This window comes from Mastacembelus armatus, chromosome 20, assembly GCF_900324485.2.
Source record: "Mastacembelus armatus chromosome 20, fMasArm1.2, whole genome shotgun sequence".
Classification (NCBI taxonomy): domain Eukaryota; kingdom Metazoa; phylum Chordata; class Actinopteri; order Synbranchiformes; family Mastacembelidae; genus Mastacembelus; species Mastacembelus armatus.
Genome location: NC_046652.1, coordinates 4,849,339 through 4,866,639, shown reverse-complemented (window position 1 = coordinate 4,866,639; position 17,301 = coordinate 4,849,339). Strand labels below are relative to the sequence as shown.

Below are 17,301 nucleotides of genomic sequence, written 5' to 3'. Positions count from 1 at the left end.
AACCAAAGAATTTCATTTACCTGAAGGGAAACTCCTGTATGTCTGAGGTGGTCTTTGGGAGGGCAAACCATAACTGAAATTCGTAGCATTATAATTTTTTTTAGCTAATCTCTGAAGTGGCCTGGACAGGCGAGGTGTTTCTTGTGCTTGCATCTGAAAATAATGAGGATAGTCACTGTAGGTTTACTTTAAGCCTTCACAGCCTCCTAATCTGTACAAGAACAGAGCAGGTGGACAGCCTCCCACAGTTAAAAGAAAGGTGCCATGTAATTTTCTGTCAAAACAGCCTTAATGGTAGTCATTAGAGATGAAAAGAGGATTGGGCAAAGGCATTCAGCCTCTCGTAATGAGTCAAGTGACAGTGATTTGACTTCACCCTATGGTGTGTTAGAAAATAAACAGTACATAGAGTTGCTTTTAAAAGTATTTGGCCTTTTTTTTTTTCACATACTTTTTTAGCCTTTTAATTGCCATTGTGGCATAATGATAAAATAATTTTGTTCTGAAAACTGATGAAGTATGTACTCAGTTTCTTATAATTCCCACTTACCTAGCTCAACTTCAACCACAGAGTCACTGGAAAAATTAATTATCAGAATATGACGTAGTCTGACATTTATCTCCAAATCATTCTCTCAATGCTGCAACAACCTGGACAACCCTTAGAATCTGGCACGACCACGTACAGGGTGTACAGGATGTATGTACCAAAACCGCCACACCTTTTTCTACATAACGAAAAACAGAGAAACAAGGAGCATGTTTTTGACACATTGCTCCCGGTGTTACTATAAGCTAAGCAGGTCATGTTTGTGTGTTTTTGTTTGTTCTCTACCAATTAATTTTAACTGCAGGCTAAACACAGTTTTTACCAGCCAGCTCTATTATTTACATGCTTTATTCTCAAAGTCAATGGAGTCTTTGTCTTCCACTTTGTTTCACACAGGCTGGACTCACCAGAGAAGTAAGACAGCTTCAACTGAAAATAAGAACTTACCCAATGCACATATGTGTACTATAGAGATTTTGCTGGGAGAAATTTTGATAGAACAAAACAAAGAGAAGCACACAGCTGACTGCTGCAAGCTTCAAGTGTTATCAGACAGTAAGACTGGCAGGTGGACAGAGTTAGTTCACCAGATGTCAAATAGCCTTGGCTGCTCCATTATAAAACTGTGTTGAAGCATAGATCAGGGCAAGTGTATGAAAGTGTTTGTGAAAGGACCACCATCTCAGCAGCTCTCCATCAGTCCAGACAGACACCACTTTGAGTAAAAGGCACATGGCGGCCTTTTTGCTGACAGCACTGTCACCAAAACACTCAGAACTAAAGTTCTGGAGTCACTGCCCTGTCTCAAGATATATACTAGTTTTGAGATTTGGTCATTTTGAGACAAGATGGTTTGTAATGTTCACTGCCTGTCATACTGATGTCCCTGTGTTGCACAGCTTACAGTGATGGTGTAGAAAAAAGTGGTAAAATTACTTTTTGATTTGTGTGATTTTTGTCAACTTAGACCTTTTAGAGTCCTAAGCTACATAGACATGGGTGCATGCAAGCAGTGCAGACAGTACATAAGAGAATATACAATACAAAGGGCACAATTAAGGCGAGTGCAAAGATGTTGTGAATTAAGGTGTGTGTGTATGTGTGCGTGTGTATGTGTGCGTGTGTGTGTGTTCGCCAGTCCAGTCCTTGAATATTGAGAAGTCTGTTACACCGTCTGGCTGTGTGGGCCCAGATGCTTTTTCTTTCCAGAAGGCAGAAGGGTAAGCAGTATTTATGAGCAGTGTGTGCGGTCATCCACAGTGCCTGCGGCTTTGCGGATGTATTGTGTGGTGTAAATATCTGTGATGGAGTGCAAAAGGACCCAGATGATCTTCTCTCCTGTCCTCACTATGCGCTGTAGGGTCTTAAGATCCCTGATGGTGCAGTTTCCAAATCAGGCAGTGATGTAGCTGCTCAGGGTGCTCTCTATAGTTCCTCTGTAGAAGGAGGTGAGAGATGGGAAGTATAGATGCTGCTGGGCTTTCTTGGCTGTGGTGTTGGCGTTGATGTACCAGTTGAGATCCTCCACCAGGTTAACACCAAGGATCTTAGTGATCTTGACATTCTCTCTCTTGTGATTCAAGAGTGCTGAATGCTGAACAGCATTTGAACATAGGTGTCCTTATTGTCTAGGGGTGTGACTGCCAGGTGGAGGGTGGTGGTAATAAAAATGCCAACATGATTTCTCTTTTTTTCGTCATTGGGTACAGAACACAAAACAGACCTCTATCTACATATAGTTGTAGAGCATAGAGCTTGTTACATGCATTGTCAGCACACAGTTCTTTTAAGAAAAACATTTTAATCTTACCAACATGGCCACTAAGCAGCAGTCAGCAATATATGAAAACCCTCCTAAAACCTCATAAATGGGATTCCAAAATAATTATTATGAATAAAACATATTTTAAAATTGCTAGAATTTCACCACCAGTTCCATATGGAGATAGTATTTTGTCTAATTTGTGCATTTAAACAAATCCTGTGAGAGGATAAGAAGAGAAGAGATGGATGAACGGGGAGAACACTGCTGAGGTTGGAGGGAGCTATACTGTATGTAAAAAAGCTTGTAAAATTTGCAGCTGTATATGTGGGTATGTGCAGTTACAGGAGGATATGTGAGAATGTGTCAGTGTTTGACTAAGCATGTGTATATTCAGAAGAGATTTTCTGGGCATAGTTGTGTCAGCATATGAATGTGTATGCATTTTGGTTTGCAGGAGAAAATACTGTCAGCTTCAGCAAATGAAGTTGTCAGGAGAAAGCTACTTATTTTATAAGGCCGAGATATCTCAGACAGCCTCTCTTCCTGTCTGTTTGTCATTCCCTGGATTTTCCATTCTATTAATATCTCACACTTTTCTTATGTTCTCCAGAGAAACACCTATGAAATTGTTTCATAGTATTATTGAAAGTTTGTGTGCACAGTAGGCTATTTAAAAAAAGCTATTGTCTTAGTCAGAACCCTTGTTAGTATTTGTATATTTGCTGATATAATGTTATTTAAGATATTTTTAAAGACAATTAACTGTTTTGAAATACACAATATGTAGTCAATTTAGTGCTGTATTCAAATGTGCTGTAATCACATTCGCACAGTTTGGGAAGTGTTTAACTGCTGGGGTGGCCTAAAAACAGGGTCACAGGCCAGCAGTTAAGAGGATTACTGCAAATTAAAGCAGGCAGGGGGTTTGAGAGTCTCATTGCAACAGCTGATGACTGGTAACTAACAGCTCCTTCCTCTTAACTGCCCAGTGCTGTTGAAAATGAGATTTTTTTTATTTCATATGCAACACAAACCAATTTGCTGGGTGATTTCATAACAGTACATTGTTTAAAATGTATTTGTTGCATCAGATAGTATAAAGTGGGTATATTTTTTTACATAAAATGTTACAGCAGTAGATTTGTTCTGTTTGAAAGATAACTTCATTTTTTACAATTGTTAGCAACTATTACTGATAGGAAGACTTCAACTGTTCCTCAGCTCTGAGGAACAGTCTCTTTCACACACACACTACCCTCTGTTTGGAGTTAGTTTTGATTGAAAACTCCTCTGTGTGCTGAGCTGAACTGATGAGCAAAGGGAACTGGCCTCTTCTTTTTAACATTAGGGATTTGCCTGTTTTTACATCAACATGTTGTACCATCATTAGTTTTTGTAATGTTTATCATATTAGAATTTTAACAATTAAAGCTAATTACAATTATCTCTCCTTCCCTCTTGTGCTCTTTCTGTAGTACAACTAGTGGTCCTAAGAGTAATACTAAAAGATAATAAACTTGGTGTGTGTCGTTTGGGGGTGTGGATTTATGACTGTCTGGTTATTAGTTTGAGTGCCTACAGGCGTCTAGCTGATTACCTTTGGGATCAGACACTGTTGGATCACACACACAGCCACACACATAGATACTTTCACAATCATGCATCCAACCATTTGCACAGTTTTTTTTTTTAAAAATTGTATCAACACAGATACAATGCAAAAGCATGCTTATATCATACTTATGTTTTGAAATTTTGTTTATTAGAATTTTTGATGTAGTTGGATAATTAGATCTCTGTTAGCATGTATTGGTGGTTGATCACACCTACCTTTGCAGTGTTTTTTTTAACATGAAATAAGAAACATATAAACCAGAGTCATACAAGTCACATTTACAAGCTTACAAATCTTCAGACCAACAAGCTTTTTCATCTGAAGGACAAACTAGGTAATTTTTCAGTGATTTCTTAAAACTGATCACTGTAAGATCATTTTATGGTGTGGAACCTTTGTGATTAAGTTATGGTCAGTTCATGCAACTAAATCTTCAAGTTTACGAAACACTGGAGCTGTATTTAAAAGAAACCAGGATTGACTGCTGGTAGGAGACAGGGTCAACCTCCAGTGCAAAGTCAGATCTGAATCTACCACCCACCACAAAATTCATCCCTGAAGTGTTTTGCAGCGTTATGCCACACCTGCGGCGAGAGGACAGTTGTAATATGCGTGGCCACAAGAGGTTGCATTTGTACAAATGACAGGTCATTTTGTTTTTCTAATGAGGATGAAGTCTTTTCAAACACACAATCTCCAGCACATGCACACACAATGTCTGGCGAGTGATACCTAGTGAAACATCATTTGTCCACATTTGTCTCTGAGCATAGGCATATGAATCAAAGGTGTGTATGTTAAAGAGTTTTGTACACAGAGACAGTGAGATGCACAAACAGACACCAAGACAAAGGTCACACAGCCATCCCCACCACACGAAACTCAGACAAACTGCTGGTAAAATGCTCTATTTCCCATCCAAATTAAAGTGTCAGTTAATATTAATGTGGAAATGAATACTGTCAGACACACTACACAGACACACAAACACACACAATTGCAGAATTTGGTCAGCTGCTATCAGCCAATGGAGTTGTGCACATGGGTCACAAATGGTTGTGTGGGTGCATGTGTGTGTGTGCGTGTGTGTGTCGAGCTCTGATTAGACCCAGTGTCACATCTTACCCCATCGGTCACATGGTTATTTTTGAATCCTGATGCAGTTGTGGGATTCTGTGTTATAAGAGTGCCCGTTGTGTTTACCTACAGCTTTTGCAGATCCTTGTAAATATTGTGTATTGTAAGGAAGTTTTTCCTTGGAACACTTTTTTGTTCATCTCAGGTAGAGTTGCACTCAATTGTCTTTATGCATGCTTATGGTACAGTAGGAGTGTGTGTCTTTGTGTGTCAGCAGATTGCATTCAATTGCTGTTCTGTTTGTCTTGTTGTATCTTGTTGGTGTAAATGGGAACGCTGAGGAGGGAGGGAGGGAATAATCCTTCTGTATCTCTTTCTTCAACCGACCGGAACAACGTTCTCGCCTCTTGCTGGGGAGCACACACAAACAAACGCACACAAACACATTAACCAGCCAACCATGAAATCGTAATGTCAGACCTGTTAATACCTCTAGATAGCTGCAACCATATCCCTGCATGGTCCTGCTCCTTACACATAAACACGCACGCATAAATGGAATAAACAGAGAGCTATCTATCTTTCTCTGACAGGAATGTTCTACTCAGTAGTGGCTGGTCGATTTTTGGCTGTTATCACTGATATCTGCAACAGACCTTCTAAATTCCTTCATCCTGGAAGTGCAGGTTTCTTCAAACCACAGATGTATTAGAATGAATGAAATACATAGTGAGTTTTTCATTCAGAATGCAGAGTTTCCAGAATGCATGCACATATATTGTCTAATCTTCTACCAAGTTTAATTTGCAGTTGTAATCCTCTTAACTGCTTTATTAACAGAAAAAAAGACTGAGAGACATGTTTGGGTTTATTTACATGCATGTATCCGTTCTAGCCATGTATACTACCGTGCGTGTGGGTATGTGTTTTTGTATGTGTGCATGCTTTTCCATCAATCTATGTATCTCCGCAGTCAGCCGTGCCACAGAGAATCACCCTGTCAGTCTCCATAACTCTCCGTCTTCCCCCAGTGGTGTCACTTGTCTCCCTCGCTGCACAGATCAAAGAGCTGACACATGCCCCAATGTCCTCTCTCTCCTTTTCTCTTCTATCTTTGCATCACAATCTCTATGTCTCTGTCTTTCTTGTGATCTTAACCCTCTCCCTCTGTCACTCATAGTATCTTTCTGTCCTTACATCCAGCTTTCTCCCCGACTATATCAGTGGGGATTTTGATTCCATCACCACGGAGGTCAGAACTTTCTATGCAGACAAGGTGAGTGGAAAGACAGCTTGCCTACAGGTGCTGACACACATATATAAAAAAGTGATAGGACTTTATGCAGACATAATTTAAAGGTTCAAACAAAAGTGCTCCATCAAGTGACAAACACCTCAACCCCAGAACACTTATGCTGGTGCATATAGAGAAGGACCACACACATATTTACTTATTTCTTCTTTTTTCAACAAAGAGAGAGACATATGCATACAGATGTTTGTCACACTCCTTATCTTATTCTTGGATGTCACTCCAAGCTATTCATCAGGTAATAAAATACCATTGTTGCAGCTTAAAGACCATAGCACCTTGTTAATATGCAATCTACAATTAGAGGGGCCAAGTAGACATCCAAATTAAGGTTCATATTAAATGGGGTCACAAGCACCACAGTTTGGGAATTATCGTTAGATGTCTGACCCCATGTAAATAAGAAAGAAAACAAAAAAATCCTGTATAAATTAAATGCACAAATTCAATATTTTATAAAATATAATTAAGTGAACGCAAACAGTATAAAAGACCTGCAATATGTGGTGACAAGTGCCAATTAAGATAACATATTCCAACAGAAAGAATGGCTCTTATGGTATGCTTTTACTTGAAATACAATTTAAAATAATTTTTACTAAATATTATAAAACACATTCTGGGTATAAGCCATTGTTTCCCCAGATCTTTTAGATAACAACAACCCTGTGTGTGCATGAGAATTTTCCAGAAATAAATGATCCAAGGTCATGAAAATGCAAATGTTTCTATGAAGTGGACTTTGCACTGTTTGTGATGTCTAACCTGAATACTTGAGTAGAGGTGAAACTTCATTCAATAAATAATAAATGCAGGGTAAAATGTCACATAAACACACACAGAGACCTTAGAGGAAAGACAGTGCAGTATAAGCTTGATCTTTGAACAATGTTTTTTGAACACACTGTTTTACCATTTTCCAATCACCCCTGATAAACACTGGTTACAGTTAAAATGCATTTCTATTACTTCGCAATGCACAGACAAGGCTTGCATGATCATGCAGTAGACATTTGCACGGAGAGATATGACTTGCCTACTCTTCTACTGTGACACTTTTCTTCTTTGTCTCAGTCTTTCCCATCTTTCTGTAGTTGACTATAATAGTCTTGTCTCACAAGTATCATAAGGGTTGCCTAAGAAAAATGTGCAATACCTTTTTTCCTTGAGAGGGAACAGACTGTTATTGTAGGAGCAGAACAATGGGAAAGTTTGAGGCATTCCTTGAGAGATTTATCAGTGAATAATTCTGCATAAATAGAAGGGAGAACAGAAGAACATCTGCAAGAGACAGGGAGAGACAAGTTAAGGCAGCCATAGAAAGATGGGGGAGAGAGAGGATGGATCTGATCAAACAGCAAAGCGAACAAGTTTGTGTGAACTGACTGCTCTGTGTGTGAGTGATATTGGGAATTTGGTGTGCTTTCGGAGGAAGGTGACAGTGTGTGGAGAGAGAAGGAGACAGAGGGAGAGAAAGCCAGAGCATGGTTGTTTACCTGGTTGCTGTTCTTTAGGGCCACTGACTGGAACCTCTACATTATTCAGTAACACAGCCGACAGACAGCCAGACAACACTAAAACACAGATTTATACCACTCTCAATCTCCCTATCTTTTTTGTTTTTCAGTACTCTGTTATCCCCCTATCCCTTATCTCTGCCTTGGTTGTGTTTTGTTATATGTGCATGTGTACATCTATCTGATTGTGTTTGTGTGCATTTCCATTTTTCTTTATGCTTCTAGGGGTGTAAGCTGATTGAAACAGCTGACCAGGATCTAACAGACTTTACAAAGTGTCTTGCAATAATGGTGGAGGAGATTCAGACACAGCAGTTACAGGTAAACATCAGCTGCACACCACACACTGTGATGGCTATGTGAAAATCTTACATGCTTTTGATTTAAGTCTGACATTTTGGGAAATATGTTTTTTTTTTTTTTTTTTTTTTTTGCTTTCTTGCTAAGACTCTAAATGGCCAGTAGGTGTGAATGTGAGTGTTTGTCTCTATGTGTCAGACCTGTGACAGGCTGGTGACATATATATATCCAAGCTGTGCCCCACCTCTTGCCCAGTGTCAGCTGGGATTGGATCCAGTCCCTTCACTGCCTTCTATGGGACGAGTGGCTTTCACTGATGGATTGATGGCTTTCTTGCCTAGAGTTATATGAGAAGACAAATTTTACTTTCATAGGTTACTTTGTCAAAAAGACTTGAAGCAGGGGCAAACATCTAGCCTTAATCTATTCAAAGGTAACAGAATTTGCCTACAGGACCTCTAAAACTTAACTGTAAACTGTAATTAACTGGCTACAGTATATGCTGTATGTTTAATCCCCACAAAAACCGCACTGCTGATAGTAGCACCTTCAACCTGTTTCCAGTCTTTATGCTAAGCTAAACATCCTCTGGCTCCAGCTTCATATTGAACAGACTTTTACTTTATTGTAGCTGCTTGTAATTGTTTTTGAAACATTATTGTTTTAGTCATGACTCTTAGGGTAACAAGCAGTAGATACAGCATAGGTAAAAGGAAAATGTATTCTTCGTTGTCCTCTGTGACTTGAGTGCCTGCAAGCAAGGCATTCAGTCGTCAGGTACTTAAGATGAGCTGCAAGGTCAATAATGTGGGAAGTTCCCAGATGTGAGTTTGTGTGGGTGTATGAATATGAAACAATGTGCTGCTGGAAAACAGGAAGCATGCTCACTCTACGATCCCTGAAGAAATACCACTCGAATAACTTTAGTCACATTTATACTTAAATTGCAAGGTCATTTTGATTTGATAGCTCTAAATTGAAGTCATTTTTGTTTTGATGTTTTTAAAGTGTGATATCTAACAATCTGATATCCAAAACTCCAAAATATGCTGCCAAGCCAGAGTGAAGCCTGGTGCCCATTCAGCTGTTGCGGAGCCAGAAACACACAGTGAACTGATCCAGAGATTGACTCAATTTCCATTCTGCATTTCAAAATGTCAGCTGAATTGCACAGAATGTGCATCACATGGCAAACAAAATACCTAATAAAAGACACAGACATTTTTTGTTTCACTAACTTAAACATTGATCACTGTGAATGGGAGTAATATCATATCACATGATGAGTATTTTCTTCATTATTAGAATTTTTAAGCAGCATCCTGAGTGTTGTTCTAATCACTGCCAAGTGCCCCAATCACTTCACATCTCTAAGCTGACGAAAGCGGCCATGACAAAGATCCTTACAGACCCACAAATATGCACTTCATCTCAACCCATGTTGCCACATTGTGCATTTTCACTCTGTTGTCTGCTGTCAGGCTTCAATAGAAGATATACTTTTGTCCTTCCTTTCCATGGGCTTTTTTCTATCAGCCTGGCTAATATTTACTCTGCCTTTGAGCTGGTGCTGAGTGTTTGTCTCGCTGTCTGCCTGTGAGAGATAGGAGCCTGGCAGTCAGTTTTTAACACTCTTTAAGTTGCTGGAGATTACTTTTTTGTTTTCAGCAGTTTGCAATTATGTGTAGGCTATGTGAAAGCAGAACTTTTCTAATGATTTAATATCATGCCTCGTCATTTTCTCTTTTGCTCACCTTCACTAATTTCCATCGTCTTAGTCTTTTTAAATGAATGAAATACATGGATGAAATAATAAGAAGGTGATTTGCAGATTACTGAGCATGGTGCTTCTGTTTAGGCGATTTAAGATTCAACACATTAGCCCCTGGATGTTTTCCTCCACACAGCTTAGTACTCAATTTAAAGAATTTATCTGGTATTGTGTTGGATGAAATCCCAAAGAATCAGAGGATTATGGTGGGTGGATGAGTATGTTTTTGTTTGTCTGTATACTTTATATACATGTATGTGTGTTTGTGTGTTTAGGTCTGTGTGTGTGCATTTGAAAGTGTCTGTCTTGTGCATGTATTTTTGAAGGCTACAGTACCTTGTCTGTGGGTATTCAGTACCTGTTTATATCTGTATGTGCATGTACTTGTTGAAGTGTGTGCTGAAATGTGTATCCCAGTGTCTGCTGTGTGTGCTGGTCTGTTTGTCTTCTCACAGGTCTGTCCCAGTTAGTGTCTCTCTCCCTGCTTCACTGTTGCAGGCATAAGAGCACCATGGTTTTCATTTTCTCCTCTTTCTGTGTTTTTTTTTTTTTTGTTCACCTTCCTCAATAAATGGGCATGAGTGGATTGCCAATCCAATGTTGTTTCCCTGGTTACCCGTGGTTGGCCTAATTTGTTGAATCGGTTTGTTAAATTTTCCTCATTCAGTTGTGAAATTCTCAATGCCCTACTTGTTTTGTATTACTCAAACATGAGTTAGGAAAACAATAAAAATTCAAACCATTATATAAAGTTTGATTTCCATAGCAGACACAACAAAATGTTGATAGGAAGATAGAATAAGCAAATTAGTGTCATTGGAGGCAAAAAAACTCCAATGACCAACTAAATATTTTTTTTCTCTCTTTGTTGCCCCTTCTTCCTCTGCATCCTTTACTGTGTTTGAGATTGTCTGTCCTCATGGCTTTAGCAACCTGCTGTGAATGTTTAACTGGCTGATACTCTTCACTGCTGGTTTTCATCGCTCTGTTAGTAATCAAAAGTGGGAAGACATCAGAGTTGAATTTGATAGTTGGCTTGGTAGATGAGTTATGTCTGAATTTGGCAATTTTCTATATTGTCATTTTTTAAAATATAAAAAAAATATTTTGAAAATGTGAGCCAAAATGTGTTTTGGTTTACATGAAAAGAATAAAACTAACAACAAATTGATTATTCTTAGTAAAATTCTGTTAGATCATGATATGCCTCTGCTCTGAGACCTGCATGGCTGCCCTGATTAATGAGTCACATTGTTACACTGGGTGACATGACCAGCTGTCTTTATTATTTAACTTAAAAAAAGCAAATCTTTGTAAATATTGCTGAATATTAACATCTTTTTTAGGAATGAAGGGCCTTGGCAATTCCTTTTATTATCTAATATATTGGTTCTTTTATAATGTCTCACTTCACTTCTGTGCATGCTCATATTTCCTATTGTAATCATTCTGCATCAGCATTTCACAGACTGGTAAAAAATAAACAGGGGTCAATGGAGAAACAAGGACGTTTCAGATTTGTTAGACATTAAAAGAAGCTTGTGTTAAAGTCAAACTTGAAGGAACACATATATAAACAAACTTTTAAATTACGTTGCGACTGTTCTTGAACAAACAGGTCTCACATTTCAGTTAAATCTATATACACACGACAGTTACACGTGAATGTGAACACAAAATGTTTGGATCTGACAAAAAGACTGGAATAGATTTAAAGCATGTAATGTAAATGTGGCCATTTTTCTCTGTTTGTTTGGAGAAACTTCTGGATGTGTAGATCAGCGCAGTGGCTTTCAAACTTTTCTTGGGAAAGTATGTGACTGCAATATTTTCATTACTTTAATTTCTAACTCCCCCCCCTCTTTCACAGCGGGGAGTTTGTGTGCCAAGTGTTGTTGTTTACAGTTTAGCCAGTGCCTCTGCATGTGGGGGTGTGCGCCAGATGTTGAAATAACCTTAATCTAAGCACTTTCTTCACCATTTCCTGAGGCAGGAAGTTAGTTAAGATACATTCAGATCAATAATGAAATAATCCTGCATGTTATTTAAGGAACTCCAGCAAGTTTGATCTGACATCTTGGATAATATTGCATGCAACAGCAGGTTGTTGTGAAGGCGTAAAGGGGAAATTAAAGTTCATTTAGAGTGACACCAGAGGAGCTTCCTGTGCTGAGCTAATGCATGCACATATACACAGAAAAAAGCTACCAACTATTATTGTAGCACATAAATGTAGCCTGTATGATATAACTACTTAATCAGCAGGGCTGAAGGCTGAGTTGTCAAAATTAGAACTTTTTGAATAGCAATTTTCTTTGCTATTCAAAAAGTTCTAATTTTGAGTTCTAACATCTGCCCTGATGTTTAGCTGTATTCCAAGCAATAATGGTCAACATCAGCAAAAGACGATCAAAAATAGTTTTAGCACTAACATTCTCTTTGTTTAGTTGCAGTGTGTGGTTGAAAACTCTGGAGAAAGTGTGACTGATGGTATTTGGTTAATTTTCTGTTTCTGTGCTGATGAGTCAGTCCACCATCCTGTGACAGAGCCTCTGCACTTTCAACGCTGCCCTTTAGGTTTAAAGACTGTCAGTGCTGGTGCTCACTTGGTTTGATGATAACATGTTCATCTCTCAGTTTAAGACTGATGCTTACCCCCAGTGGTCTGAGTTTATGCTTTGATCCACCACTGATTGATTATCTGTCTTCCATTGCTTTTCTTTGTCTGAACTCACTGTCCCTGATTTTACTTTGTTAAAGTGTACTTCTTTGTTTTTTATAATACCATAAGGTTGGCAGTTAGTAATTTCTTAAAACAACCACAGTGTGGGGGTTCACTGTAGATTTTTTTGCAGTTTGGAATATTGTGGATGTGAGTGTATGTGCTAAAAAAATGTATTAAAAAATATCAGATTTTGGAGTACTATGTTGACAATAAGAAAAACACACAAATTAAAATGGCCATAAACAAACGTTTATGACTTGACTCACTAGATCTTTTGTTCAATTCATCTATTTTTATGCCATAATATTTATTAATGCAGGATTAATGTTTTTTTTTTTCCAAAATTTGCCATCTGGTTATCAGAACAATTGTTCAAAATTTGCTTTTTTAAAACAAATGCAGATAAAACTCTTTGTCGTTACTTAAAAAAAAAACTAAATAAATAACTCTTTAGCCACCTCTGCGACTTTACTAAAAAAAAAGTCCTGCCATAGAACCAGACTGCTAGTTTTTTTTCTGCATGTGTCTTATTAAACTGTGTCTTTTGTAGGTCGATGCCATAGTGACTCTGGGTGGCCTCGCGGGCAGATTTGACCAGATCATGGCTTCAGTTGAGACCCTGCACCATGCTATGTCCATGACACCACTGCCTGTGTTGATCATACAGGGAACAAGTCTGACATCCCTACTCAGACCCGTGAGTGTATCAGAAACACAAACAGCCTTCACATGTATACATAGACACACCACTGTTATCTGCTTTGAAAGTCTGTCCACTGTTTTGCATTTAATTTCCTTTGAGCTACATTGCAGGCTAGCTATTGCTTTTTTTTTTCCTTTTGGGAAATCCGACTAAAAAGTGAGGTTATAACATTTTGATTGCTAAATAAACTAGTTGTTAAGTCTATCCTTAAGTTTCTCAAATGTCTTTACCCACTATTTCATTTTGCATAAATTGGATTTCTTGTGGATATAGCCGTCTTTTACGTTGCCTACAAAAAATTGTGTACACTAGACTAAAATTGAGTTCCCCTGCTTCAACATCTCCTACCGTTTCTAATCACCCCTCTACCAGTACTTCTCTTCATTTTCTGTTCTCTCTTTTCCTTTCTGTGCTTCCACCTTGATTAGAGCATTGAACACTTTGTTTCTTATTTAAGTAATCACTTCAAGAACACACACACACACACACAAACCCTTACATGCTCTTATGGTGCCCCAATTTGCTGCTGTGCATGAGTGAGAGAGTCTCTTTTGATGCTCCCAATTGTTTTTTCTCGATGCCAGCCACTTTGTCCTGCTCCTCAGTTGATTGAGTTTACAAGTGGTCGAGCAGCCACCATTAGGGACACACTGTGCTCTTGTTTTCCCTTTCTTTTGTTGCTGTGTTGTTGTATTTGTAAGATGTTCAGGACAAACAGCTAGCTGTCACACTGCCTGATGACACCTTGTAATACGTTAAATAAACCTTTCTCTCATGCGCTCCCTCTCTACTTCTTGTCAGTATTCCAGAGGTGCGTTGTCATTTGCTGTTTCATAGCTCGACACCTCCAATTAATCTTACTTTAGTGAGGGTAAATTAAGCTCGTTTGTCAGCGCAGCTCCAATTCGCCGGCGACTGATGAACGCAGACGCTTGTACATGAAGGTGAACGCAACCTTCGAAAGTCCCAGTGCTGTTTGTTCAAGTTACATCTGTAATTGAAGTGTTTACAACTTTTGCCAAATATCCCCATCACACATATTCCCTGCAATCATGGCTCTGTTACGTTCTTAGCTTTGTGATTTGGAAATTCAATTAATGCACACAGAGTTCTTCCTGTTCTGTAGTGGCACAAAAAAGTAAGTGAACCCATTGGACTTAAGTTGACTTTTTGCATTAATTGGTCATAAACTGTGATCTGATCATCATCTAAGTGACAGTTATAGACAAACACAATGTGCCAAAACTAATAACACACACAATTTTAGTTGTTCATGTCTATATTAACCACAGCCATTAAACATTCACAGTGCTGGTAGAAAACTGAACCTAACTGGTTGAACCTCCTTTGCCAGCAATGATTTGGGGAAAGCACTTTATGTAGCCTTGGATCAGACCTCCATATATTTCAGGAGGAATTTTGGACCATTTTTTGGTATAGATCTGCTGCAGCTCAAACATATCCTCAGGACGTCTGGTGTCAACAGCTCTCTTAGGGTCATTCCACAACATCTCTGTTGGGTTGTGGTCTGGGCTCTGACTGGGCAGCTCCAAAAGGTGGAATTTTATGTGTCTGTCTCTGTAGTAGATTTATTTTGATGTTTAGGGTCATTGTCCTACTGCATCACCGAGCTTCTTTTGAGCTTCAGCTTATGACATTATCCTGTAGGATTCCTTGATAAACCTAAGAAATCAGAGGCAGCAAAGCAGCTCCAATCATGATGCTTCCTCCACTGTGTTCATCTTAGTATGTGGTTCTCTTTAAAACCTCACATAATGCTGCTGGTTTGTACCTCACAATTCATCTATCCACAAAACAATTAGTGTCGTTGATTCTCATGGTTTTTCTTGGCAAACATAAGCATACTGCAGTGTTTTTTAAAGAGGTGTCTTCACCATCACCATGTCTTTCTGCAGCATGTGCTTGTTTCACAAACAGAGATGAGAACCAGTTCCTGTGATTCCTTCAAGCCTTTTTCTGATTATCTGGACTTCCTTTTACCTCATTGACTGTTTCCACATTGTGCCTTTAGAGTAGCCACTGCCTAAGTATGGACTGATGAATATCTAACCTCTTTCAGATTACTCTGTAAGCTATTTTGTACCAATCAATAACTCTTGATTTGTAGGTATTCTGAGATCAATTTTGCCGTGGAACAAGCTCAGTGGGCCTTTCATACCAGACATCCTGAGAATATGTCTGAGGTGAAGCAGTTCAGTAAAGAAGAATAATCCCAACTTCCCCCTGAACATTGTGCAGGTCTGATCCACAGCTCCATCTATCACCTTTAAAGACGGTCAAATTGTTATTAAATCCAAGGGTTCACTTACTGAATGTTTAGTAGTTGTGGTTATTGAAGAGGAATGATAGAAACTACAGTATGTCTTACAAGCTTAAGCGCTTTGTGTTTGCCTATTCATGTGAGCTGGGTGAATGCAGAAAACCATGTAATTCCAAGGCTTCACTAATTTTGTTCTTACCTCTGCAAAGGGTCTTATACTTGCATAATGCCACTGATATACAATCTGACACACAACAGTTTTGCAAATGTAAAGATTATCTCATCTTGAATTAGTTTATTTGCTCTTACAGTTAGTTATATTGAGGGATGTATTTGTTTAAGCTTTTGTTTCCTAGTTGAGGTGCCAAAGTGTTGTTATCCTATTTTTTCGAAATATGCAGTAGTCGTGTGTTTTTCCTAGCTGTCTCAGGGAGTTATATAATTCTAATGTCTTTTATTTGATTAGGCAGGGATGCTGCAAGGGCTGTGAGCTTATTTATTCTGAGTCCCTACATGACAAGAAGATGTTTTAATCAGTTTAGGTCCCAAGGTGATGCTAAATTTACTCAATTTGAATCTTAAAAAAAAAAGAAGAAAAGAAAAAAAAAAAACTTGCACTGTGTTCATCGTTTCTTTTTATCTGGTTGTCTCCCCTGTTGAGTCTCAGCCAGAGGGCCAAGCCACATTTACTCAAATTAGTATCCCAGGCCCTGAATATGCTTGAGAAAGTCTACTCTCTCTGTTATGGGACAGACGTTGCGCAGCGCTGTGTCAGCCCAATCTGTGCTATAAATCATTCTAGCACACACTCTCCAGGTCAAATCTATGAGCTTGTTTACCTGATGCCCTTTTGGGGAGAGAGACTTGTCAGAGTAAGAGCTGATTTAAATGATGGAGTGTGATACCAACATTCACTCATCCTAACTTTTGCTGTGCTAAAGTAAGTTAGCAACATTGTGGCATTCGCATATAAAACAAATAGAGTCAGGACTTAAAGAACTGGCCCAGGATGCTCTGTTGTACTGTGAAAGTATAATTTAGTGTAATAAATGGAGAACAACAACACAGAAATTTATATCTATGTTTCTAGAGTTCAAATGTTGACAAAAAACTTCCAGAAAAGTAAAAAAAAAAAAGGCATCTGAATGAATCATTTCAAGAAAACACATCACTAAAACAGATGATAGATAAAACGATAATTGCGATGAGGCACAGATCAAGGTAAACGTATAAAGCCTTTTCTAAAATGCTGAGTGTTTCCAGGGGCAAAGTGGAAATGAAAGCACCAGGTCTCTTCCTAGAGTTGGCCGTCCCACTGAAGTGAGTAATCAGGCAACAAGCACCTGCAGTCGGTCAGGAAGATGACCAAGGACCCAACGGTCACTCTAACAGAGCTTCAGTTAGTCTTCTATGGTAAAGTGGACTCAACAGAAGTCACTCAGAGAAAAACTGACAGCATTTTAACGATGCCAAGATCAAGAGGAAAAAGATTCATGCATTTATAGCAACTTACCTGAAGAAATATGGACACCTTACCAAATGCTTGTAAACTGTGAATGAAAGTAACGTTGTTTTGACCTTTCTATATTCCAGAATCAGGATTTATTATAATCAATGCATTCAGAGCAAAGTCATTATTCAGCCTGAAATCATTATTCAGTCTGACACTACCTTGTACCTACACT

General features: G+C 38.6%; 1 protein-coding gene across 2 annotated transcripts in view; it reads left to right on the top strand.

The window, feature by feature from the left end:
• Window positions 1-17,301, top strand: part of tpk1 (thiamin pyrophosphokinase 1) — a 50,136-nt gene that overhangs the window by 14,635 nt on the left and 18,200 nt on the right. For both annotated transcript variants that reach the window (XM_026292461.1, XM_026292460.1), the window contains exons 5-7: window positions 6,211-6,283; window positions 8,062-8,157; window positions 13,183-13,329. In XM_026292461.1, the coding sequence (XP_026148246.1) occupies window positions 6,211-6,283; window positions 8,062-8,157; window positions 13,183-13,329 (316 nt within the window). The remainder of the gene's footprint in view (window positions 1-6,210; window positions 6,284-8,061; window positions 8,158-13,182; window positions 13,330-17,301) is intronic.